The 26,372-nt window shown below is 38.8% G+C and overlaps 3 protein-coding genes across 5 annotated transcripts in view; all 3 read left to right on the forward strand.

The window, feature by feature from the left end:
• The window catches only part of LOC146459969 (leucine-rich repeat serine/threonine-protein kinase 1-like), a 34,471-nt gene extending 31,038 nt beyond the window's left edge, over positions 1-3,433 (forward strand). For all 3 annotated transcript variants that reach the window (XM_085088819.1, XM_085088817.1, XM_085088818.1), the window contains exon 26: positions 645-3,433. In XM_085088819.1, the coding sequence (XP_084944945.1) occupies positions 645-2,336 (1,692 nt within the window). In that variant the 3' untranslated portion in view covers positions 2,337-3,433. The remainder of the gene's footprint in view (positions 1-644) is intronic.
• Positions 3,434-6,491: 3,058 nt separating this feature from the next.
• Positions 6,492-12,896, forward strand: LOC146459970 (uncharacterized). The gene is made up of 5 exons (XM_085088629.1): positions 6,492-6,536; positions 7,314-7,375; positions 8,517-8,625; positions 9,568-11,133; positions 11,835-12,896. The coding sequence occupies exons 3-5, from the start codon at positions 8,523-8,525 to the stop codon at positions 12,773-12,775; spliced, it is 2,610 nt and encodes an 869-aa protein (XP_084944755.1). The 5' UTR covers positions 6,492-6,536; positions 7,314-7,375; positions 8,517-8,522; the 3' UTR covers positions 12,776-12,896.
• Positions 12,897-19,517: 6,621 nt separating this feature from the next.
• LOC146459971 (beta-2 adrenergic receptor-like) lies at positions 19,518-25,505 on the forward strand. Its single transcript, XM_085088701.1, has 2 exons — positions 19,518-19,658; positions 24,529-25,505. The coding sequence occupies exon 2, from the start codon at positions 24,544-24,546 to the stop codon at positions 25,462-25,464; it is 921 nt and encodes a 306-aa protein (XP_084944827.1). The 5' UTR covers positions 19,518-19,658; positions 24,529-24,543; the 3' UTR covers positions 25,465-25,505.
• The last annotated feature ends 867 nt before the right edge of the window (positions 25,506-26,372 follow it).

The following is a 26,372-nucleotide window of genomic DNA, read 5'->3' on the forward strand; positions in this document are numbered from 1 at the left end:
CTCGAGCAGCAGGGAAGTCGATTGCGCTCGAAACCTAGTCTACAGAACGAGCGTTATTTTTTTATGTCATTCACATGCGTGCGCGAAGCGTGAGTGACGCGTGGCGGGAGGTGGTTTGCAACGTATAAAAACAACGCCTGTTTTGCAGGCTACTCGCTTCCCCTCTATACTTCCACGTTTTTGCTTGCTAGCAGCCTTGCCCAGTCACACATCGTTTACTTTTTCTGGGTGTGGAATTGCCCACACTCAAGGCGAGCAGTTTTTTATATTGTAAATTATCATCGTAACAGCTGGTGTGGATTACTATAGGTAGATTTGTTTTATGTCTGTAACATGAAGGATTAACCGTTGGCAAATAAATTTGACTTGACTTGGCTCGACTGCAATGGTGCAGAAACAAAGTTAATTGATCTCCAGGATAAGCAAGACCAGTTTTCATGAAAGTATTACCATTGCAACCTTAAGATTCACCTTCAACTTCACCGAACGTCTTCGTAGCAAGTGGCACATAAGGCTTCAAGGCTTTGCTAATCAACTGTTTTCTATGGGGAAGGGTGATTAGTCCCTCGCCCAAGAAGATGAAACACACATCCATTCATCAAGTTTTGCTTCTATTTATCAATATCTTGTCGTCTTTTTTCTAGGTCGTGAACCTTGGCCAAAATGGTATGCCAGCCAAAAGCATGGTCCTTGTGCTTGACAACAAGGAGCTGTGGGTCGGGTGCGGTAACAAGATCGTCATTGTTGACACCAGCACCTTGGTCATCCTGGACGAGATTGCAGTGTACCAGACACAACGAACACATGTCCGAATCATGGTCACGGATGGTGTGCGGGTGTGGAGTGCCGACAGGAGGTCGACGAAAATATTGCAGTGGGAAGTCAGCACACGTCAGCTCACTCATATTTTCGACTGTGATGTTGATAACCCTCTCGGAGTAGTCCTGTGTAGCGAACTAACGGGGCCACGCCGTTTTGCAGATAAAGAAGGAAGTATTGACCGTTCGCGTGCAAGAACCATAAGCGACCCAACGGGAAGTGTTGGTGAGCCATCTTACACAGAAGCCATGTTTAGAGAAGCCATGGATCGAGAAAAGAACCAGAAAGGTCATAAATCACTTCCGCGCGACATCACATCATCCGCAAGAGCTGAGAATTCTGACCATGAAGATTTGGATAATTCGTTCTCATCCCCTGCTACTATTCCCGGCTCGCAAGCAAAGCGTACCCTTCCAAGCGAGTCCGACTCGGTCGTTTCTGCTGACAGTGGGGTTTCTTCTTTTCGCAGCACACGGACAACAGGAAGTACAGTTACGAGCGCTACTTTGGATGCAGCTCGGGGTCAAGACGAAGATTCACGAGCTGACCTGGTTGTTGCTTCGGAGACGTCCAAAAACGTTTTTAGCGAAGCAGAAGGAACCGTTCCTCTTGATGGCAATCAAAATGTGACTGAGCAGGAAATAAAGTCAAATGAAGAGGTTTATTCAAAGGATAAGACGAGTGAAAGTTCGTCTACGTTTCCTTGTGATGAAAGCAAGCCAAGCGTCAGTGACACCGTACATATTGAATGCAAATCTTCGGCTAGTGAGGATGAAGACAGTGCAAAAACCCAGCAAGCTGTAGATGAGGATAACTCTGTGATCGCAAGCGACGACAGTCTCAAAGATGATGATGCTAATGAAGTCCGTAAACAAAATGAAGCAGATTTCGAGCTCGTGAACCGCGAAGAAACACGACAAGCCTTCATCGAAGGTACGAGAAAAAATGTTCCCTCTAAAAGTACAAACACTCAACAGTGCCCCTCAATGGATACCTTGCAAATACGTTTCACCTCGTCAGCTCGTGCGCCTTCTCTAATGAGCTCGCAGAAAAGAAAGTCGCAGCGACGGCAAACCGCCGAAGATAACAGCAAATCGCCTCCTACCACCACCAAACCTTGGGCTGGGAGACCGCGTCTGCGCGTACTCGCGGGCTCAATAAACCGCGTGACATCACTCCTATTGGTCAATGGCACCTTATGGGTGGGACGTGGTGTTGGCGATGTTCTCACAGTTAACGTGAATCCAGCCAATAACGATCTTCCGCTAGGTTACGTATTTGCGCAGCTCGAGAGCGACAATCAGCTGGGTTATGAAAACGGACAGGTGGATGAGATTGTTAACAGCGGCTCAAACAAAGTTGTTTGTCTCCGTCGGCTGGAGTCCGCGCGGGGAAGTCAGAGCAACGAGGAGAGATTCACAGAGCGTTACCAGTTGGTGGTGTGGGAGGCCTGGGGTGATACGGAGTTTAAAAGGTTTAAAGATCGCTTGGATAATTTTAACTCTCTAGTTGAGTAATCTACTGAAGACCTTTCATTACAATTACTCTAATTTGTGGTTACCTTACATCAATTCATGACCTTACCATCCTTACAGATGTGAAACATTTAAAAGTAAGTAAGTCCTCTACGCTCGCAATTCGAGATTACGAATTGATCAGCGTTTTTAAGCCTCATTAACAGTATCCAGATTTTCTCGTGCCCGTGAGATTAGCTTTATTTAGCAGAGAAAGTCTATGTTGATTTCAATCTTCAACCCCCCCCCCCCCCCGGTTCAAGGGGACTTTAACAAGCTTTTTACTCACAACGCAAACATGTTTAAATTACACCCCCGCACCCCCTCCCCCGCACCATTCGTCAAAGACGCAATCACACCTTTGTGAAATGGCAAGACAATTGCAGCTAGTTTAAACTGCCAAGTAGAGGTACTGTGTTTTTCACGAACCACACCTTCAAACGAAAAAGTACTTGACACAGTTTCCACTGCGGAGTTTTCCACCTTTGGACATCATGTCGCTATCTTCTCGAACGTGTTTCCAGATTACTACTGATAAAGTTAAAAAGTAGCTATTGCTTGGAATAATGAAAGTATCTAATTGAACATAATTGCAGTATTTAAAAATTATCGTCAAACGATTTTAGAAATTTAAAAGCGCACGAGATATTTTTCCTGCCTGCTTTTAAAACGGACTTGGAAAGGAGATATAAAACTCTTAATTTTTGATGTTTTAGGAAAATAGTACTTTATTACAAGAATTTTTGCCTCAACTTTTAGAATTTTACAAATTTGTAAGCGTCGTAATTCGTAAAAAATAAAGTTTTGCAACTTTGGAGAATTTTGTCCAATACTTTCTTTAGGAGAATTTTACTGAGTGATTCTGAGAAACTTAGCTAAGGGTTGTTCTCAACTTGTATAAATCGAGCGTAGAAATTTTGATCTTAAGCATTTTTCTGGGTTTTGTTGGCTTTATTTTTCATTTAGTTGCATGCAAAAGCAGCACATACGTTGGCATTGTGTACATTCCAGGGAAAAATATATTTAGTGTGAAGTGAAATAGATATTTAAATTGTTAGCGGTGTTTTTAAATTAAAGTAAACTGGAAATATTTTTACAACGATGTGTTCTATCTGTTCTTTTGACTCAGCTTAGATCCGTATAATGCTCTAGGCTCCACAGCCTAACACGCATACGGTTCTCCTCTACACACAAAGTACAGGACGCGGAGGAACGCATTCTCGTCCCAATAGCCCTCCGATTATCTTTGCCGGCGAGGCATTGGTACGAGAAATAGTGGCGAACGTGTTCAAGTAGCTGGTGGAAATTTGTCCGCAGTGTGTTCAGTTTTTAACTGTGTTTTGTTTCAGAAGCTTTCATTAATCAAAATATCACATCTTGGACCAAAAAAGGTTAGGTTCGCTTGGTGTTGTAGCGGTTGAATGCATGTAGGGGACCGAGGCTCGAGTCCTCGCCGGCGAAGCATATTTTCACATAGATATATGTTATTCACCGGCCGGGAGGTCCGTATTGGTTAAAACTTGCCCGAGGTCTTGAGTGCGGTCCATGGCCGCAGGCTGAGGATGGTACTCAAGACAGAGGGTTGAAATTATTCAATCCGTCTTACAAAGATGCAAATTGAATTACACTATACCCTTGTATTGAAATAACAGTGGTAGTTTCATTAGATGTCAGAATTACAGGCTTCAATAGCGAGCTCAAGAAAAGCGAACGCCAGGATCATAAGGGATCTCTGATATAAAAATGACGGGGATGCTCGTAAAGATTAAGAAGGGTAGATAAAGGGTCTCTGGAGATATTACTGTGGACGAGCACCAAATCCATTTTTACCTTTTGAGGTGCGAGTCAGTTATAACAACGTTAGTTCTATTGGCCTTATTTTGGTTTAAAAATGACAGAACGGCACAATTGAAACCACTTTAGTCACTAGAATACGAAATACCGCGAATCCTCTATTATTCCCCTTCCCCCTCCCCATGTTTCTCTGATAAGGCGCCCACCCTCCAGTGACCCACCGTTGTTAAAACTTGCTATTTGATCAGCAAAATTGTTTGCAAGTTTTCGTCTGGCAAACAGGCGTGCTGTTCCTCTAGAGAAGTGGAAGTAATATATCCGATAAAGGGGTAAAACGCTGAAAATATCTTGATTATGCATATTAGGATTGAAGTACAAACTGAATCAGTGTGAATTACCCAGCTAATATGGATCACCGATTATTCCAATGTCGTTACGGTTCAGAGGGGGTGGGGCATAGGTGTGAGTTGTCAGCATTCGCAACCCCAAAGCCTTTTTATTTTTAATAGAGCCTTTCGTTCGTTTAGTTTAATATTTATCAATTACGGTCCAAAATTGCAAACCCTTCACCCTATTTCAGAACAGTGAGCTAAAGAGCTGATAAACAAACTTTTTTTTAGACCAATTTGTTTCCTCAGAAAATGATACCTTGGAGGCCTGGCTCACATAGACATGCTCAGGCCTGCACATCGTGATGGAAGTTTTGAAAAAATGTACAAAAAATGGAATACACGAAGCGTTAATAAATAGACAACAGTTATGTAACGTAGCGTGGCTATAAAAATGGAGCGATAACATCAAGAGCGCTAACAATGGCAAGAAAATAGTTCGTGACTATGAAAGATTCACAGAACAACCAGATACTACGACAATAGCTCCAAGCTACAATGACTTTGAAAAAAAATAGGCCCTTACGACTAAAGTGCGCAAAAAATAACTTATGCCATTCTATTGTTAGCACTGAACAACAACTGAAGCCCTAGCACGGCACGTTCTTGGCATGTTTAGCTAAAGACACTACTGTTTGCTGATCATGTATAAACTAACTTAATTTCTAATTTTGTTGTTACTATTTACAGCTCTGAGACCAGTTTTGGAAACTATTATTTATTCAAATAATTTTTGCAGTTACTCTGATAACCACACGCGCACGTTTTGTCAATTTTTTTTTAATAGCCATGACCTAAAAAAAATACTGCTTAATAGACAATCACTACTTTAGGGTATGTCATGAGAAACACGAAACAAGACAACAGTGTTTTGGAAATTGTTTACAGCGCAGTGCTTTTTTCCAGAGAGGAATGAAAGGCCATTGGAATGTTAGAAGTGAACTAGGCGAGACTGCATTGGAAGGAAGCTGGAGGTTGGGTCGCGTGGACCGTCCAATATTTAGTCGGAGATTAAAACTAATACGTAAGCTGAGAACATCGTGAAGGGAATAGAATATGGGAGCGTAAACAGCTGTTAATAACCTTTTAATAAATCCACTTGAAAAGGTTGCTTAGATCGGGGAGGAGAAGAGAGAAATAAGTGTATCATGTAATGTTCTACCCTTGCAGCACTCATTTCATCGTCTGCCCGGGTTTCGATTTTCCGTCAAGCTTAATCTCTAGCAGACAAAATTGTCTGATCTGAGAAAGATTTCATGACCGAAACTGGTTCCTCCCCTAAAAAACAGTTTTCATTTGATCATGCTACAAGGTTTCCCTGGATTCTCAGCCCGTATTTGAACAGCACTATGTAAATGATAACCCCAAGAAACTTCGCATGGCACGGATTAGAAAAGCTATATAATAACCTATTTTCTTGTTCTATTGGGGAATAAACAAGAAATTTCTGAGACTTTTCGATGCCGTAACATGACAGCCGTATACTGACCCTAGAAAAAAATTCCCGTCCCCACCTCCTGTAGAGACGAATTTTCATCGTTTCCTGTATCGACCCTCTCCACACCCCAAGCCCTTCCCCCAAATACTTCACAAAACCCACGGAGTCTAATGCGATATTTGACAAGTAACGCTCTCTCCTTCCTTCCTAGATAATGCAAATTAAGTTGTAACTTTGACTCTGTGGATGAAATTAAAAAAAAAGTTAATGAGCACAACTTCCTCGAGTGTTGTTCGATTTTCAATTTGTTTTTAGCAAAAGCTTTCAATTTCTACTAGAATGCTTCTGGAATGTTTAACTAACTGCGATGATGACTCTATGACCAATCTTATTATCGATAAATCGCATTAAATGTAGATTAAAGCCTTAGTCTATCAATTTCGCAATCGCGACTTAATGAAATGTTGCACGTACCGTTACACATGATCTTATTTTACCAGCTATAAATTCATGAACTCCACTAAGTCTTTACAGATGAGCTTGTCATCATTCTGCTAAGGTTGCCTTCTGAGATCATCTTTGGTAAGTTAAATAGACTCTATAATTTCGTTAGAAATAAGAATATTATTTTGTTCAAAATAAGAACCTACTTCTCTTCTTGCATTTCGATTACTGATGTAATAAGTTGTATAATATTTTATTTGCTATTTTTCTCTCATCATTGTAATATCATTCCCAATTTTGTTTTACCTTTTTTTCAAATTGTTCTTAACTGATCTTTAAAAGCATCGACGATATAGAAGACAAACTGATTCGCGCGAAATTCCTGAATATTTTGAGGGCCAAAATACAGTGCAAAACATTTATGTCAAAATTTCGATTATTTTTCTGTTCTCTGTTATGACTTAGTTAGGAGACGCTTCCGCACAAGGGAAATTAAAGTTAGCCATTTTCCATTTGATGTTCAAAGATGCATTCAACATATACATGCGACTTTCAAAACGGTTCCCTTGCTGAAGGTTGATAATTTTTATTTTTTTTCATTTATTTACGAAGAAACATAGTTCTTTCTCTGTTGATAACAGGAATTGGTGTTCCAGAAAATTTTTTAATCTTTTGAAACGGTGCCAAAGATCATCAAAATCATCAACTCCAATGTAACAGAACAGTAGCCTCATTAGTACTGAGACGAAAAAAAATCCTGAGCATTTTAGTGTTTTAAAATATTTTGTATTTTAATAACAATCATTTAATATTTTAAATGATTTAATATCATTGCTTTACTTTTACCCTAACTCTTCGCTTGTCGTTAATAGTTGTAGTAGAATGATTCCATTTAATTCGTTTATTTACTTTCAGGTGTTCTCACATTAAGCTGATTGTCTTTCAAAGAAAACTGCTCAAGAAACCATCGCAACAAGGTAAATAGCTATGTTTTATGAAGCAATGAGTACAGTATATGTACTTTTTTTGGTCTGTTTTCCACTCCCCACCGAGGCAGTACCATTGTTTCTTTAGAAACCATCCTCCTTATCGTTTAAGTCCAACTAGTTTTGCCTTCAGTTTCTCCGTTTCCCCCTGTTGGACATCTTTCTGTTGTAAAACAAGAATTTCTTTTACCGTTTCACTCCCGCCAGAGCGCTACTGATAGAAATCCAGAAAAATCCCAAATTTCATTTTGTAAAATACCACAGAAAAGCCTAAACACGGACACCGTAAGTGCAACTTGACGAAAAGGTTTTATTTGAATGGTCAATGCACTTTATAGGATTTCATCCGCAGACTCAAAAGTTAGAACCCACTTGTACAGAATCCAAGTACTACTCAGTAGCTTTCATTTGAATGGTCACACTTTAGGATTTCATCCGCGGACGCAAAAGTTAGAACCCACTTGTACAGGATCCAAGTACTCCTCAGTAGCTTTCATTTGAATGGTCACTCTTTAGGATTTTATCCGCAGAACTCAAAAGTTAGAACCTACTTGTACAGGATTCAAGTACTACTCAATAGCTTTCATTTGAATGGTCGCACTTTAGGATTTTATCCGCAGACTCAAAAGCTAGAACCACCTTGTACAGCATAAAAAACACCACCACAGGAAAGTATTGCTCATTAGCATTCGTCTACAGCTTATGATTAAAAGGTAGTGCTATGCTTTTTCTATTTCGGTTAAAATTATTTGTCCAAAATGGAGATCTTTCATGTTTGAGGAACGTTATTCCCTCGCATGCGCAACCGAGGCAAAAGGCTTTTTACGGTCAATTTAATTTGTTTTATTTTATCCTGAGAAATTTGTAATTGCAAATACTTACTGATAGTCATTGTAATAAATGGCTAAATAGGGTTTTCACTTGTGATATGTCGCGCGCTATTTTACACGTTGAAACAGAGTTTACTCTTGTTTTTTTTTCCTAACGATTCATTGTAAACAATCATCAAGAACACAATTCCGCCGTAACCTTAGTTAATATCAGTAAAAATTCTTTACTTAGTTTAACCAACTTTGTGTAATGTGTTTCAAGGTTTCAAGCATTTCATTAAGATTTAATCAACTTATTTCAGGTCATCATGGCGAAGTTGCCTTTCCTGCTAGTTTTGTTCATTTGTTATGGGAGCACAACGTCAATCAAGGATCAGTTTGGTAGAGACTTCAAGGCCTGCACATTTGGCGGTAAGTACAACTTGAATATATCTGTAGCTACATTTAAAATAAGTCTGAGCTGGATGAAGAAAAGAGTTTCGGTTTGAATATTTTTATTTTCCCTGCAAAATATAGTTCAGTCTGCATGATCAGACTGAATCTAGAGCAAGCACATGATCACGAATTTTTCCAAAAAGTGAAGAAGCTATAATCACAATCCGACTGAACAAAATACTTGTTAATGTTATCAAGTGCAACAATTTTAAAATGAATCTTTCGTTTCGTGGTGGGTATGTTAGCAATTTTTCGACTTTTTTTCTGTTTAGTGATCGCTTGTCTGCCAAAAATTTTTTACCTCTGTGTGAACAATGATTGAAGAAATTTGAAGAGTATTTTCGGTTTTTGGAAGGGGAGAGGGGCTGGGTAAGCTAACAGTCTTTTTATGTGTTTGGTTTTCCTTTGGAAAAATGCTCTGAATTATTTTTACCTGGGTTGGTAACGAAAAATCACAACAAAAGCATATGGTAGGCATTAAGGCAACTGCGCATAAGATTCCAAAACGAAGTGTGGTGGGTCAAAATGGCATTCACTATGTACGTAACAAAAACCAACTACATGTCCTACACTGCCCCTCCAAAACAAAATAAATGATAATAATAATAATAATAATAATAATAATAATAATAATAATAATAATAATAATAATGATGATGATGATGATGATGATGATAAAGAGTGGGGACAAAATTATACTGGATTTTCTTGAGACGGATGTAGGGGGAGGAAATTCGCCATTTTTAACTTCATCAACCACCTTGTACTGGCCCAAATATGCTATCTACAAAACCTTGATCGGCTTTTACACTGTCTTCATACATCTTAAATACTAGGTAGGACAATAAGCAGAGCTTCTTGGCAATAAATTAACCCTGACAGCACAAATGTTGAATGGATTGATTACGTATTTTTCAGCCTGCGAAATGAAGACATTAGTTCCTCCTCCAAGTCCCATGTTCTCAAGGGTCCCTCGCCACATTCTCGACTTTCTGAAGGAACAGGTCCCAAACATTGTCCCACAAAGCCGCTCAGAATTAGAATTCAGTGCTGTTTGGATTCTCGATGAGTTGTTACCAGATGTGAAGACAACAGACTTCAAGTACATTCCGCAGGGGCCCAAAGGACCATCAAGCCCTCTCCTCGACCCCAGCAGTATTGTAACGCCACCTACTACAAAGGCACAGAACTACATTGTGGCGCGCTCAATGGACACCAGAGATACCCCAGAATACACCATTCACAAACAAGTCACACTCAACGGCGCTTTACGCTCTTACAAGAAAGCGAAGTCTATGCTCATGTTTTCCCACATACACCCATCTAAACAAGGAGCTTTGCTGATTTGTCAGATTAAAAAGATCCTCAAGATACCTGTAATGATTTTGTTCTCCTTGCCACGAAAAGACATGGCAATAGCAAGAAAAACTCTGACCAACTGTGGAACCGAAGTGCTCCAGATCCCACCCAGACTTCCCATCACACTACCCAAGTCTAAAGTGAATGACATCAAAGTGATACCACACACGGACTACCTTTTCCATGGCTACAACCTCCTGTATGGCAACCCGATCGTAGACCCGAAAGACGGACGTGATCCGGGTGTTTCTCGCCTGCCGATATTCAAGTCTACCTTCGACAGAGGCCTAACTACATCTGACCAAAAGTACTTGATTCCAGACGGCATGTCGTTCCTCAAAATTGTCAGCTGCAAGATTGATTTCATCTCCTCAGAGAATCGGAATGAAGCATCTTACATTAATGACTTATTAACAAACAATGTGGTACCTGAAGTGAGTTCCGTGAAATGGGCGTTTAAAGCAAGCACAACAGTTCAACACAAGACTGAAGAACTGAGAAAAGCTGGTTATTCTTACATTAATGCTCAGACTGCCTGCAGCATCTACACTGGCAAGATCTCCATGGACCGTCCTCCAAAGTTCTCAGATGAATTCATGGCTTCGCTGAAGAAATGCGATAAAGACCTCTCAGATGAGAATTTAAGAATTTTGGTCAGCAAGTATGGCACGCACTTCGTACCAGGTGTGGTGATGGGATCCAAGTTTGGCGAGGAAAGCAAAATACCAACTGATGAGTACGAAAAGATGATTTCCGAAGGTCTGGACATGGCCACAGCTGCAGGGCTTTCCGGTCGCTTTGCTGCTGGTATAACCACAGAGACAAGTTCTGAGAAGCAAAAGAGAGAGAGGTTTGAGTCAGTTCGAACAAGCAAGACCACAGTGAAACAAGGCTCCGATATCCCTCCTGATGGCGATGCGTCCACTTGGGCTGCAAAGAGTATTGATGACCCAATGCCAATCCAAGTAGAATTGAAATCACTGACGGAACTTCTCACTGAAGACTTCCTTGGAGACACAGACATCGACTTGAAGAAACTGAAGCAGCGTCTGACAGTTTTCCTCTCCAAGTACTGCACAAAGCTGGTAGATGAAGGCAAAGTGAAAGACTGCAAGCCACCAACAGGTATTTGTCAATGTAAATTCAGCTAAATTTCATACTCCAAAAATGTGCAAACTAAACGTGACATCATCACACGAAAATCACGGCTCAACCTGGATGGCCACACTTTAGGATTTTTTCATGGACTCAAATATTAAAAACCTCATTTGAGAATTAAAGGCTGTGGATTATACACAATTTAATGGGTCAGAAGTTCGAATATCTTAAACGTTGTGACTTAGTTTAATTGAGCCGGGTTTCTTAGCTAATTGCCATTCGAGTTTTTTTGCCCTCGTTATTTTAATGAAACTTATTATTTGCTTTCGTTTACCTTATATATTACTGATTGCCATACATTGAATTTTGTGAAAAAAGGACATAAACACGAAGACGACAATGATTTACTTTTCAGTAACAACGAAATTTCCTTAAAATCTACCGGCTTTATTGACGCCATTCTGTTATTGTGAGGAGAAACTAGATTGTGATCTTTTACTGTAAAATAGACTATTGCTTGTGGGAAGACTTCAAACATTCTCTTAGCAAATATTACAATACACCAATGACTAAGTATTTAATAAAATCTCTCATAACTACTACAGAGGCCAAATATTGGTTGGAAAGTCCAGATGCAATTGTAAGCTATCTGGGTTCTTACGATGTCTTATAATATCTTCGTCCCTTTTACGAATGTTTAATTTTATTCTTGTTATATTTCTTTTTAGAATTTGTCACGAATGGTCCAAGCCTGAAGACGTTGATTACCATGGACAGCACAGTTGTTGGTATGGACATGCTCGACCAGAACACCATGGCACTGGTTCACGGCGACGAAAACAAAGGCTTTAAACTTGCCATTCGTAAGCACTCTGAAGAGCTGACCTCCAAGACACTGACCGAAAAGGATGTGGTTTTAGACCTGGTTGTGTGCCGCGGCAGCCGTCGTTTGGGCGTTCTCATCACCGATGCCTCGACTTTTGGCCGCATTGAAATGCATGAAGTCAGGGAAGACGGCAGGGTGATAACCAAACGTGAAGAAATTGACCTCCTCCGCAGCGGAATGAAAATGGAGGACTTGAAGCATTTGTTTACCAACAGTCTTTCCTACTATGCTGATGTCCACGGAATGTTGTTGGTGAAGCAAGGAGCTAATAGCGAGCTGCTGAAGATCGAAAACAGTTGTCTGCCTGGTGCGCATGTCACAGTAAAGCGTATCCTGAACATGGACAACGTGGACTACTTCATCCAATCCGCTCTTCACCTCAACGACAACTTGTTTGTTTTGTCCTTGCACTCTCCGAAGTTGAACGATATGGTAAAGGTGGTGGAAGTGGTCAACGAGATGTGCTACAAAGACGACATCACAACAGTTACAATGTCAGGGTCGCTGTACGCCAACGACATGATCAAAGATGACCGCGATACTGTTGTGGTCTTGGGAACACAACTTGGCCACGAAGGATTCGGAAACGGCATGATCACCGCACTGCGCTTCCTGAAAGAGCAGAAGGAGCTGATGTTTGGGGCACACCTGTTGACTGAAGAGGTCGTACCAGAAGGATCCCAGTTGGGCGTGATCACAATGCAAGGTAACACCGTCTTCTTTGGAGAAGAGGGAGCGTCCTATACCGGACGGGTCGTGGAGTACAAATTCAGGTATGAGTGACACGATCATCATACCTAAGGAACTGTCTATCCTAAAGAACGGACACTGAACTTCATCATGATTACAAACATTGACCGTACATTAGGTAAAAGTTGATCTTTAAATATAACGGTTTGCTTGATTTTGCAAAGGACGACTTTTTAGCGCTTCTCGATGAACTTGCAAAGTCTTTCAACGTGCATGCCAATATCGGAAAGAAAAACTTAAAACGCCTTTCAGTTAAAATCGTATTTCTATTTTCAGATAGCTTATTGTACGATCACTTGCATGATTGTGAACGCTATCTTCATGGGTTTTTAAAATTGATTTTTTGTTTTACGTAAAATTCCCTACTTATTATTGACAATGATTCAGTTGTTGATGACTGCAATTTTGCTTCTTTACTTCAAGGAGCTATTAGAAAGCCGTCCTAAGCAATCGTTGAGGCAAGGGTCTAAAAGGCGTTTTCGACACTGAGTACAGTTTTGATACCTCTTTTAAGGACAGTGCCTCCTAATACCGAGATATTTTGGCGCGGCTAATGATTATGTGGGAAAAGCGGATCTTAGTACGGGCTATTGGAATCCAAAAAGAAAGCTGGAGGTAACCACGCATTTAAGCAACAACGATCCTAAAAGATTTAACTGAAATACATAACAACGCAAGACAGTTTTGTCGAAATTGAAGCTTTATTATTTCTGAGAATGCGTGGTTACCCCTAATTTTCTTTTTGTATTCCAGTAACACTTGCTAAGATACCCTTTTCCCGTATAGTCATAAACGGCTTATTACTAAGCACTGTCCTACAAAAAACCGTATCTCTCGGAACTATACCAACTCGAGATGCGTAAAACGTATGCGCAGTAACAAAGGAGGCACCGCCCTAAATGGAGTATTATTATTTTTTTTTTTTGCACAGTCCTACCTAATTATTTAGAAGTCTAGTGATTTCATTATTTTTGGTCGCTTTTTCTGTATTTGACTGAGAGTGGATTTCAGATTGCTGATAGTAACTGAATAGGTCTCAGTAAGACAGGTCTTATCTTGATCAAATGCTTGCTATGTGGAAAAACGTTTACAGCTCTCAGACGGAAAAAGAATTCGCAAAATCCAGACAAGAACGATATCAAAATAGTAATTTGTGACTTCCTTATTCGTTTTCCCAAGGCTGCGTTTAGAACTTCTGGAGTATCGTTCAAACTACTTTTTCATACATAGCAACCGAAAGAGCAGGTAGCCTAACTTTACACCGAACTTTGGACACTTTAACTGACTAAAAACCAAAGCGTTTTTGTCATGAACTTGGAAACAAATTTGGGCTAGGAGAAATCGCTGCAATTTGTTCTGCCTTTTTTAATACTACGGGGGTTTACCTAAACGAGCAGTAAAGTTCACTGCCTACAGGCATTTAAAGCTGCATAAAATCTATCATTTTGTTTTGTTTTCAGTTGTTTTATTTTCATTTTATTTTTGTTGTTTCGTTTTGTTTTTGTTTGTTTATTTTTTCATTTCAGTTATTATTTGGCCACTAAAGTGTCAGTCAAACAGGTCTTGAGTAAAGTTAGGCTACTTTGCTGATCCATGCAAGAAATTATCTACGACGTTTTACTGTCTCATATCTATTTGTCTGCTTTTTAATAGTTATGTGTACAGTGGAAAAGAAAACAAGTGAACTTGCATGTCACTGATCCCTTAGACTGTGCGAAATTTTTTGTCGTCCTTCTAAAGAGTAATTTCAAGAACCAAATTAGTCTTGCTTTAAATAAACGTGTGATAAAATTTGTCTTTGACTGAGTATTTTCTTCAACAATAAAAATGGTCTGATGGGGTTCAAAAAAGTGACTTTTCTAGATTCTACGAATAAACTTACTTTATTTGTTTTATTCCAAAATGTGAAACGGTTAGCCAACACAAAAAATGAAAGTTCGATCATTCTACTGAAGTTTCAGATGGAAGAAACTGGCAGTTGAACAACGCATGTTTTATTTCCCAATATAATAGAGCATAACGCTATCAAATGAAAGCAGCTATCATTTGAATGGTCATACTTTAGGATTTCATCCGAAATCCACATTTTAAAACACGATAAACAGCACCACAGGAAAGTACTGCTCAGTAGCTTTCATTTGAATGGTCACACTTTAAGACTTCATCCACAGACTTAAAAGTTAGAACCACCTTGAACAGCATAATAAACAGCACCACAGGAAAGTACTGCTCAGTAGCTTTCATTTGAGTGGTCACACCTTAGGACTTTATCCACAGAGTAAAAAGTTAGAACCACCTTGACAGCACCGCTGGAAAGTACTGCTTAGTAGCTTTCTTTTGAATGCTCACACATTAGAACTTCATCCACAGACTTAAAAGTTAGAACCACCTTGTACAGTATAATAAACAGCACCGCTGGAAAGTACTGCTTAGTAGCTTTCATTTGAATGCTCACACATTAGAACTTCATCCACAGACTTAAAAGTTAGAACCACCTTGTACAGTATAATAAACAGCACCACAGGAAAGTACTGCTTAGTAGCTTTCTTTTGAATGCTCACACATTAGAACTTCATCCACAGACTTAAAAGTTAGAACCACCTTGTACAGTATAATAAACAGCACCCCTGGAAAGTACTGCTTAGTAGCTTTCTTTTGAATGCTCACACATTAGAACTTCATCCACAGACTTAAAAGTTAGAACCACCTTGTACAGTATAATAAACAGCACCACAGGAAAGTACTGCTTAGTAGCTTTCTTTTGAATGCTCACACATTAGAACTTCATCCACAGACTTAAAAGTTAGAACCACCTTGTACAGTATAATAAACAGCACCCCTGGAAAGTACTGCTTAGTAGCTTTCTTTTGAATGCTCACACATTAGAACTTCATCCACAGACTTAAAAGTTAGAACCACCTTGTACAGTATAATAAACAGCACCCCTGGAAAGTACTAATCAGTAGGTTTCTTTTGAACGGTCACACATTAGAACTTCATCCACAGACTTAAGTTAGAACCACCTTGTACAGCATTATAAACAGCACCACAGGAAAGTACTGCTCAGTAGCTTTCATTTGAATAGTTACACTTTAGGCCCATCCACAGACTTAAAAGTTAGAATCACCTTGTACGGCGTAATAAACAACACAGTAGGAAAGTACTGCTCAGTAGTTTTCATTCGAATGGTCACAGACTTAAGTTAGAACCACCTTGTACAGCATTATAAACAGCACCACAGGAAAGTACTGCTCGGTAGCTTTCATTTGAATGGTTACACTGTATGATTTTATCCACAGACTTCAAACTAAGAACCGCCTTGTACGGCGTATTAAACAACACAGTAGGAAAGTACTGCTCAGTAGTTTTCATTCGAATGGTCACACTTTAGAACTTCATCCACAAACTTAAAAGTAGAACTACCTTGAACAGCATTATAAACAGCACTACAAGAAAGTACTGCTCAGAAGCTTTCATTTTAATGGTCACAATTTAGGATTTCATCTACAGACTAACAAGTTAAAACCACCCCCTGTCAGCATAAAAAAAAAGCACCAAAAAAGCAGTTTTCAACAGCCTTCGTTTGAATGATCCCACATTAGAACTTTAACCTCAAACTCCTATGTTAAAACCACATCGTGAAAGGTCACACTTCAGGATTTCGTAAAAATTAGAACCACCTTGCGGGGAGTATAGAATATCAGAATAAACAGCACCATAGGATAGTACTATTCAACGGCTTACATTTGAATGGGTCATACTTAATAAGTACCTTTAAAGTCAAACGTTAAAACCACTAGCTGTTACAGCACAAAAAACAGTACCGCAGGAAAGTACTGTGCAAATTTCAGTTTTATCCCATGTAATGAGAATCATCGACCTTGTACAACATGATAAACAGAAGCGCAGTGGCTTCATTTAAATGACCACGCTTTAATATTTCGTCCACACACTCAAAAAGGTCAAAAGAAAGCTGCTTTCATTTAAGTGCCGGTTCATTACACTTCAGTATTTCGTCCAGAGACCCAAATCTTAGACCCGCTTTTCCGGCTGAGGACATCCGAAGGTCAGAGATCATCCATACTTTTAGTATTGAGCAGAAAGGATCTCACTGACACAAGATATCTGTGTAAATCAGAACTCGCTGAGACATTTCTTTTAAGTAATCTTCACAGTTTATTTTTTTATTGTTCATTACTTAACGATTGCAAACAATTTCCATGCGGATATTTTTTAAAAGAGTTCATCATATTCCATGCGCACACAAATTCTGGTGCATTTTTTACCATTTTTTTCCACAGTTCAAAATGACGGTCAATTTAGTGCCTGCAAGGTATTCAATTATTGATTGGAACAATAAGAAGTGGTGGTCTGCGATGACACGATTGATCGTGTTTGATGGCGCCTCCGGGGTCTGTTTTCTCAATTTGTATTGATGAATGTTTTGAAAATCAGATATCAAGACTAACTGAGAAAGAAAATATTATTCAAGGAATTTCCTGCGATATTGTAGCTAGACATCGGCTTAACTGCCTCGTCAGTGAAGACAAAAATAGAGCCCCATTTCCAGCTAACGAGCTTGTTGAACAGTGACATGCGCAGTCTACCCGATACATGTGATCCACTTGTTACCAACACGGCCAGACTGGATATCCAATTCAAACATCAGGTTTGCCCTAATAGTATGTGAAATAATTAGCAGGTTTTTTATACTGTCTTTACCAAGACTAAAAAGCAAGTTCTGTTTCCCCGAGAGCCGCAATATTTTCTGAGGATGGATTGTTGAGAGGAAACACACTTGAGAACCAACAAAATTTTGTTTCCGGTTGGACCAGTCACTGTTTTTCATGATATTTCGCAAACAAAAAATAGAACAACGAATACAAATGTGATGGAAACGAAAGCTCTGAAACAATTAACAAACACCCTCAGTAGTAGAGCAATATTTCTGCACGAGAAGCGTTATGTATTCTTGGTTATATATGGTACTGTTTCAAGTTCCGCGCAACACATCGTCAACAGACGTACGTTTTTCGCCAATATTACCAATCTTTCCCAAAAATGTAACAAACGTTTCAATCACTTTTAAATTTTAAAGAAATATTGTCTCTAATTGTGACTTCGAAAAGAAGTTTAGCTTCTAATTTTCAGTAAAATCGACATCCCGATGCTCATGGCTCGCACAGAAAATTGCCGTGGTTTTAAGCGGGCACCATGCACAGTTTGAAGGTGTCAAGAGAATTAAAATTTCCGGTTGTTGTTTCCTTCAATGACGGATTAGAGAGACATGCTACGTGAACTGTCCTCGTCTAGTTGGGAGATACATCATCTTGTTTTTTCGAGGCTCAAGGGTGGCTATTTTTGTGCCCGGCTGGGTGCATGTTGCCGTCTCTAAATTTACCAACAAAAAACCTTTAGCTCAAAGTTTTGAATAAAATTAGCATCAAAATAAAAGTCGACAGAAGTTTCTCGAAGGATACGAACCAACCAAGAACTGTTTATAACAGAACTTTATCGAAGTGTAAAATTGAGAAACACACTTAACGATGAGTAGATCGTTATCAATTATCCTTAAACTCGTGCTAAAGTGGTATAAAAACGCACAGTCCAGTGTTCTTTAGGCTTTTTCTTTTAATTTCCAAATCCTATTAACGTTTAATTTAATTGAAGGGGGAGAGAAACTTAAGCGACCCGAGGGAGTACGCCATATTTGTTGAAAGTTTACGGCCCATCGATCGAACGAAGGAGTGACATTTCCCCACATTACGATAACTCGTTCAATGCGCATGCACGCATTTACGAGTTAAAAATAGCCTTGTCACTGTTGGTTTATGCCAATCAAAATTTTTCGCAAGATTCCTTTACCCCTAAAACTCAAACAAGAGCTTTCAGTTTTAGCTCTCGGCTGAAATCACGCGAAAGTGTCGTTGGAGGGATACAGGCCCCATATCGTAAAACACTAATATTAATCGAAAGCGATAATATTCAAGTAACTTGTCAATACTAATCACGTGTTCTCTGCAATTTTAGCATGTTGATGCCATTTCCTCAAATACTATTCGTTAAGGGACGGAGACCATTTTTATAGTACTGATATTTAGGCAATTAAATCACTGAAGCATTTTGTTTGGCTCGTAAAATCTTGTTAACGAACAGTGCCATAATATCGTAATGTTTATCGACCACACTACTTATCGTACATAATTGTTTTCAGCCGTAAGGTCAAGAACATTCAAACGTTACGCTTCTGTGCTGCGGTTTAGGAACTAAAGCATTTCACTAAGATGTACCATGCTTTTAAACTAATAACAAATTAGTAAGTTGACTGACACGTGATAATTTTAGAAGTATGCCGGGTTTTTCACTTCTAGAACTCACGCGCGCGATACAAACTTAAGGTTACATAACACTGAACAATAGACGACTTCCCATTTTCCAACCTCCATCGAAGAAGCCAATATCTCACGTATTTCCTTTGCACGTAACACTCTCTGCTTCATAACCTATTAAAAGAACACTAATGAATTAATATATGAAGCTAGAGATTGTAACTGAATTATTAATCAGGGCACGGTCCAGTGGTATGTCAGTTTGGATAGAATCTCGGCTACCAATCGTTATATTTTAGCCAACCGAGAGGCCCAAAATATTAACCACAGCCAATTTTCAACGGATTGATCGATCGTAGAGATTTGCGTTCCATGTCAGTTTGGTCTACGGCTAGAAATCGACTTTAGCAATGCCTTAAACAAACCATACAAGATCCAGAATCAGGGGTTTTGGTTGTTGGCTGTGAAACTCTCGGTTGTTTGAATCCCGAGTCCGCCGCCTTGTCTGGTTTCAATAATAAGTTGAGCGGAATTTTGGCTGTTTCAGAGGACTGAAAGAACACGATAGGATTGGGGTACACTGGACGGTAAGTTTTTTTTTTATTTCTTTTTGTCTGCCTTTATCATCGGATCGTTTTGATGCATGTGTCTCTGCGTGATTGATTCTTTTGTTGTGAGTTTGTGTCACCGATAAAAATACGGACGAAACTTATTTGAGTATTGAAGAACAAAACAGCCATTACACGATAAAAGAAGATCACACGAAAGACACTGTGCTACAATGAAAAGGTAAAACAAGAAAATTTGGTCGAAATTATCGATGTTGGAATGTTTTTGTTGCCTGTTCTGTCCCAACAAGCTGTATGTACCAATATTGGAGGCATGACTCAGTGACTCCAGCGTCACTACTTACAGATACTGGCAAGGACAGCAAACGTGATGTTTTCTTGATAATAAATAAATCCTTGCCTAAGTAACGTCTTTATTCCCAGAAACAAATCATGGGTCATGCGTGTATAGCTCAGTAGTTCTTCAAGAATACCTGAAATTTTTGAGTATTACCATTCATATGGAAGATACTGAGTACGGCTTCCTGTGTGGCACTGTCGGTTCTTTAGAAATGATCATTTTCAAAGGGACAACTAGAATGTTTTAAAAAGGATACCCGGCTTTGCCACTACCTCAATTTAATCAGTGAGTTTTTAATTTTCTGTTTCATGTTCTAAACAATTGTTTCACGTTTGTCGAAAACATATTATAAAATACATATAAATCTGCGGCTTGTTCAATTCAACGCACGTGTTGGAGACATTTTCAAAACACTGTACGTTTAATTTTCGGCGAAGCTGCCTGAACAAGATTTAATTTGTACACTTTAGAAAAAACTCTAAAACAAAGATTCGCTGAAAAAGGAACAAAAACGTGAACAACAAATGGATATTATGGTGGTGAACCGCAAAAACCTCTTGAATATGTTAGCCGAGCACTTCGGGAAAAAGGCCTCCTGTTTTTCGGTTCGTCCAGATTCAAATATTCTAAATGTTTGATGTAAGTACAAAAGCGTTTAATTCTAGTTTCCTATTTGACTTATGTTCAAATTTCAGAGGTAAAAAGAGCGATTTAACTCGACTTAGGGGATCTATTTATAGTGTACTAAAAACAGACTCAAGGCTATATTTGCAATTGAATACTTGGTTCCGGACATCGAGTCACCTCAAAGATTCGTGGGAAACAATCCGCACGACTCAATATTATCACCATAAACGGGACATTTTTTTCGACGTAGTAAGATCATCCTGTCTCCTAGCAACTTACAGGGGCTTTGACGTCGTGCTGCAACTGACTCATACTGTTGCATCAGCAAACTAGACGAAATAAAACTGAATAAACTCTTTAAATGACGCCGCTTTATGACTCAAGAAAAATAAACCCAAAACAGCAATCTTAAGTACTGTATTAAGCCAAAAAAAAAAAAAAAACAGAGGGAGAGAAAATTAAAAAAGACTAAAACACATTCTATGGAAAAACATGCTTTTTGTTGGAAATTTACATGCATGAAAATAAGACATGGTTTTTTCAGGAAACAGCCGTTGTTCTATATACATGTGGGCTGGGTTTAACCGTAAAAGATTAAATATTGTGAATTTTATGCTTGTGGTATTGAGCAAATTATTCAGGAATTTGTGTATCGTTGTACTAGACTTTGTTCCCGAATGTTTCCCGCTAGGTCATCACCACACAATGCTCTTTTGCCATCGCCCTTTCCTTTGTGAACAGAATTCGAAAGAATAGAATCTTGAAATAATAATAATAAATAAATTTCCAAGCGAGTCTGGATTACATATAACGTCTCAGTGAGTGCTGTTATTGCAGTGAGCAGCTCTCACTGGCCTAAAAATGCATTCAAAGTCATGATCGTTATGAGGATGTCTTAGACGTTAGAATCACTATCAGATGTAGACAAAGCAACTGAGAAAAACGAAGCAGCCGAGAGGACAGGCAACGACCTGGCCTTCGTACTAGGAATTCTTCCAAGCAAGCGTGACTGAAGTAAACCAAAGCTTCCGGATGTCTTGGCGAGCCTCCCACGCGCACGAAAAGAAACCACTGCTACGCAGGCTAGCAAAGAATTAAGATTAAAAGAATAAATCAATATTTTTGACTAATAAATGTAACGTATTTTGATGGTTCAAATTGACATCATTAATTCTCCAAAAATTAAGCTATTCGAATGATGAGCTGCCAAAGGTACTTCGCTCTTGCGCGTAACTTTATTCTATGAATCAGCCTAAATGCCCCCAACCACAATCCACCCACCTCCCCCTCCCCCCACCCAAAAAAAAAAAAATGAAAGAAAGAAAGATTAGAAAAAAATAGACTTTTAAGTCAACTGTCCGTAATACAACAGGGGAAATTCCATTTGCTTTTTAGAATTCTTACTATGTTTTTCTTGGAATATACAAGATTTGTGTCTATTATTCCCATTCAGTACTTGTGAACGTGGTATAACATAGCAGATGCTACACACTATATTCGATATTGTTAGTTCCAGGGTTTAGTTTTGAATACAAGTCATCGACTTTTATAATTTTACTTCACGGATATTGTAAAAAACAGAACTTGATATTATTCATAGAAACACTTCCGCGATCCTACACTCTTTTCGTAGTCGTACCCACTCCCTGATATTGGTAACTTCAAAATAAACGATTTTTTACATATAGTATTTTCACACTCATTGTTTCAGATTTTTTCAGGTTCCAAAACCAAACATGTTGCTACCAACTATTCGGGGGCGAGGTCCACAATGCCCTGACTGTGTATTGTTTGGTTTTTGCCTATTGTGTTGTCGTGATAAAACCAGGAACATGGAACATTCAGGAACATTGGGGAACAATTAAATACAACAAAATAAATTAATTAAAAATGTAATACAAAAATGCGTATAACAACTGAAAATGAGACAAACTAAATTATAAAAAAATATAAAATGAATCAGCTTAAGTAGAATATACGATGAATTAAAGAAATATCTCTGTGTTAAAATGTTATTCATACGGTCGACAGCTCCGCGCCGGAGTGATAACTTTTGTTACCACGTTCCGTGTGATCAATTAAACGGAATTTTTTTTAAAAAATTAAACCAAGTGTGGTTTTAGTCTCTTTTGGACCTTATGTGTTGAATGTTTTAGGTAGCAGTTTTTCTTACCGTTTTGTGAAGCAATGGCTGGATAGGTTAGCGATATTGCTAGTGAAATATGGATAACACAAGAAATCAGTGTGTGTTTTTTTCAAAACCTGATTTTTGACACTTTTTGATATTTATTTTTATATCAATCATATCCGAAATCAGTGTGGATGCTTTTTATCGTAAATGCTCGAATTGTCCGATGCGGTTTCCCGTGAAGCGTATCATCCGTTTGCCTAGAATTTGATTAGGATTTTGAGGAACAATCAGAGGATGTAACTTTGGCCCAACGTACGTTGTTTGCCTGTGTTTGAGCAAAGGACTGAAAAAAGGACTGAAAGGGCTACTGATAAAAAGCGTGGATACTCAGCTCCCTCCCTTGTTCAGTCACGCTCGCAGGTGAACTGTGTACTTTGTTTAAACGGAGCTGTCCAAAGGAAAGAAGCAAAAGTTACCTCGGTAAATCTTCGTCCATGCTTGCGGACGATTGAATTGGCGAGAAAAATTGAGTCTTCACACTGTGGCCGGTTGTCCTTCCGAGAGGAAGAACCTGTTTATACAGAGATTTTCTTTTATTCTAGTAAATCTGATTTATTTTATTTTATTATTATTATTTTTTTCAAAATTACGTTTGTCTCATTTTCAGTTTTGGTCCATATATTTTTATATTATTTCATTAATTTATTTCGATCTATTTCATGTTCCGAGATATTCCAGAATGTTTTGGAATGTTCCATGTTCCTGGTTTTATCGACGCCTCTTTTGTTGGCATAACAATAAACAATTGCTTAGCAACCGTCGCACGTAGGACTTCTTAAACAAGAAGTTCCGCTGTACACTAAAGGAAAAGCCCTTCCTTCCTCCCACGCCTTTGTGGGTGCCAAATGCAAATTAGGATGCCGTTCAGTCGTGACAAGTTGTTGAAAAAAATATGAAAAAATATTGGAAAAATATGCGTTAACACCACAGCAATATAAAACATCAGTCTTTTGTTAGGTAAACAGGGTTTATTCAGAAAACTAAGCCAATTTTACCAGTAAGGGTCGCAGAAAAGGACGCGTGTCGTTTGTCAGCTGTTTACGCTCTAATGGTTGATTGATTACTGAAAGTGGGACTGCCAAGCCAGGCCACTTTTATACCGGAATTTCCTGTTTAACTTGGGAGGGTTCGTGAACATGGTCCCAGAACATGGAAATATAACAACAAATATAACAACAAATCATTTAACCTTGCTTCTGTCATCTCAGCGGCAGCCATCAACATATTTCTGAGTATTTTTAGGAACACATTTATTAAACTTAGTCCCGCTCCATACATTTTCCTTAAATAAAATAAACCCGCTTAATAAGGACACTCCGTAATACGGACACTCTTTCTGGTCCCCACGGTGTCTGTAATAACGGGGTTTTACTTTACAATATTCGACTTCTGGAAACACAAAAAGTGTCCCTGTTATTGTCGTTATTTGTTAAAGTAACTTAACACAACCTGTAAAACAGATATCACACACGTCACCTTGACACCCTTAGGCACTGTAAATTCCAGCGAGTGTTGAATGTATTGAATTTTGACTAGTACACAAATATTGACTGTTGATTTTTTTTTTTTTTTTCACGAAAACTGTGGAATCATTCTAAAAAAAATATTATTTCCAACATTATCCAAAAGTAACCTCTGCAAGCCTGAAAGCTTTTAACATGTATTCATTACACCTTAAAACCAAACTGTTATATATTTTAGTTTCACAGTCTTTGCTTTCATAATTTCAGGCTCAGACACCAAACATGACGACACCAGCCATTCCACAGCAAGGAAATATAACGACAAACCTTCCGATGACAGCTGCAATGACGACACTAAATATTAACCTTGCTTCTGTCATCTCAGGCGCTACTATCAACATAATTTTAATTGTTCTGGGAACACTGGGAAATCTTCTCGTTCTCATGGTCATATTTATCAACATTCGTTTAGCTTCAGTGTCAAATCTGCTTCTCGCAAACTTGGGCCTCATTGACCTATTATGCACGGCCTACTTGGTCCCAGGTGCAACCTACAAATTGTTCTGCATTGGAATGGGTTTATGTCACGTGCCCAACACCTTCCTCCTGGTGCAAGGTGGGATTGTGCAGTTTGTGGTCGCAGCCGCTGTCTTCAGTTTATTTGCGATCGCAGTGGATCGATACATAGCCATTTCTTTTCCATTTAAATACAGTTCACTTGTGACAAAACGTCGTGTCGTATTTAGCGTTCTCCTATCCTGGATTGTCGCAGCTTTAATAGCATTTACCTTCAAGTACTTAAAATTGTTCTACATTCAATCAGCGTACTGTATTCTTTTGATCTTGGTTACAACATTCCTCTACATCCACATCTTCTTGTTTGCTTTGAAAAAGGAAAGACAAATAGCTGCGCTACAAGTATCAAACATAAGACGAGTGTCAAACTTTTTACACGAACGGAAGTCAACAAAAACTATGGCGATTATTTTGGGTGTATTCATAGCTGCCTGGGTACCAGCTGTTGTGTTTTATGCTGTCGTGCAGAGAGACGATCCTATATATCCACACTTACAGAACTGGATTAACACCATATACTTTGTGAACGCGGCTTTAAATCCTTTCGTTTATTGTGTTCGAAGCAGAAACTTTCGTAAAAGAGTAAAATTGCTTGCCAAATCTTCCATGATCCGCTTCAACTTATGACTGAATTTTAGCAGATTTTATTAATAAAAGCAACAAAATATAACTTATGTTTGTGATCATTGCCCGTTTGTATAATTAAGTTATTAGCAAAAGGTGTATTTAATGAGCAATGTTTTTGTTTATTTAGAATTTTTTTCCTACCCTTAACGCCAGATAAAATTTAAGCCCCATGAGTACTAGTAAAATGTTTTAATACTGCTGTGTCATTTATTTTGTGTCACTTTGAAAAGTTTAAAGGCCCTTAAATATTGTACGCCTTTTTTGAAACGAGCTTTTCAGCTCATACACGTTACTTGGGTAAAAACACGATTATTGTTTTTTTGCATTTAATTTCTTATCAGTCATTAAGCAGCCGGTAAAAATGGCAATTTAAAATTGCATTAAATTTTAACTCTCAGTTTAATTACATACGGTGCACTGAATTAACAGGAAAATGAGTTGGCGTTACCATGTAGGTTCAAATCAAGCCTGAGCTGTTAAGACTGAATTTCTCCCTAAAACGCCAGCACATTTTACGTGAATAGCAAGGCCATAGCTAGATTTTTTGTAACTGAAAAGGGGAGTGGGATGAAGCGAGCGCCGGAGGCGCGAGCGTCTGGAAGGAGATGGGTCTGGGGGCGTTCTCCCCCAGCAAACGTTTGAAATCTAGAGGTTACGAAATGCTATTTTCAGCATTCACCACGAGATAGTTCGTCAAAAAATCAATCTCGATCAAGTGTAAAGTGACGGGTTTGTGTAGAGATTACTGCAATATTTTTCGAGGTTTTGTTAACTTGATGCATATCTCGGACTAAACAGGTATCGCTAACTAACCGGATTTGTCTATTTCGTGTGTAAAAGATGTCTTCAGTTGGATTTTCGTTCAAAAAATTCTTTATCAATCCATCGTAAATTTTCAAGTTAGTATT

Source organism: Pavona decussata, unplaced genomic scaffold, assembly GCF_977016875.1.
Source record: "Pavona decussata unplaced genomic scaffold, jaPavDecu1.1 SCAFFOLD_215, whole genome shotgun sequence".
Classification (NCBI taxonomy): Eukaryota; Metazoa; Cnidaria; class Anthozoa; order Scleractinia; family Agariciidae; genus Pavona; species Pavona decussata.

Bases quoted from the DNA above. Each gene is read 5' to 3' on its own strand.
- LOC146459970 (XM_085088629.1), top strand. From the start codon at position 8,523: ATGGCGAAGTTGCCTTTCCTGCTAGTTTTGTTCATTTGTTATGGGAGC. The intron at 8,626-9,567 runs GTAAGTACAACT...CGTATTTTTCAG, and splicing joins CAAGGCCTGCACATTTGGCG to CCTGCGAAATGAAGACATTA. The intron at 11,134-11,834 runs GTATTTGTCAAT...ATTTCTTTTTAG, and splicing joins AGACTGCAAGCCACCAACAG to AATTTGTCACGAATGGTCCA.
- LOC146459971 (XM_085088701.1), top strand. From the start codon at position 24,544: ATGACGACACCAGCCATTCCACAGCAAGGAAATATAACGACAAACCTT.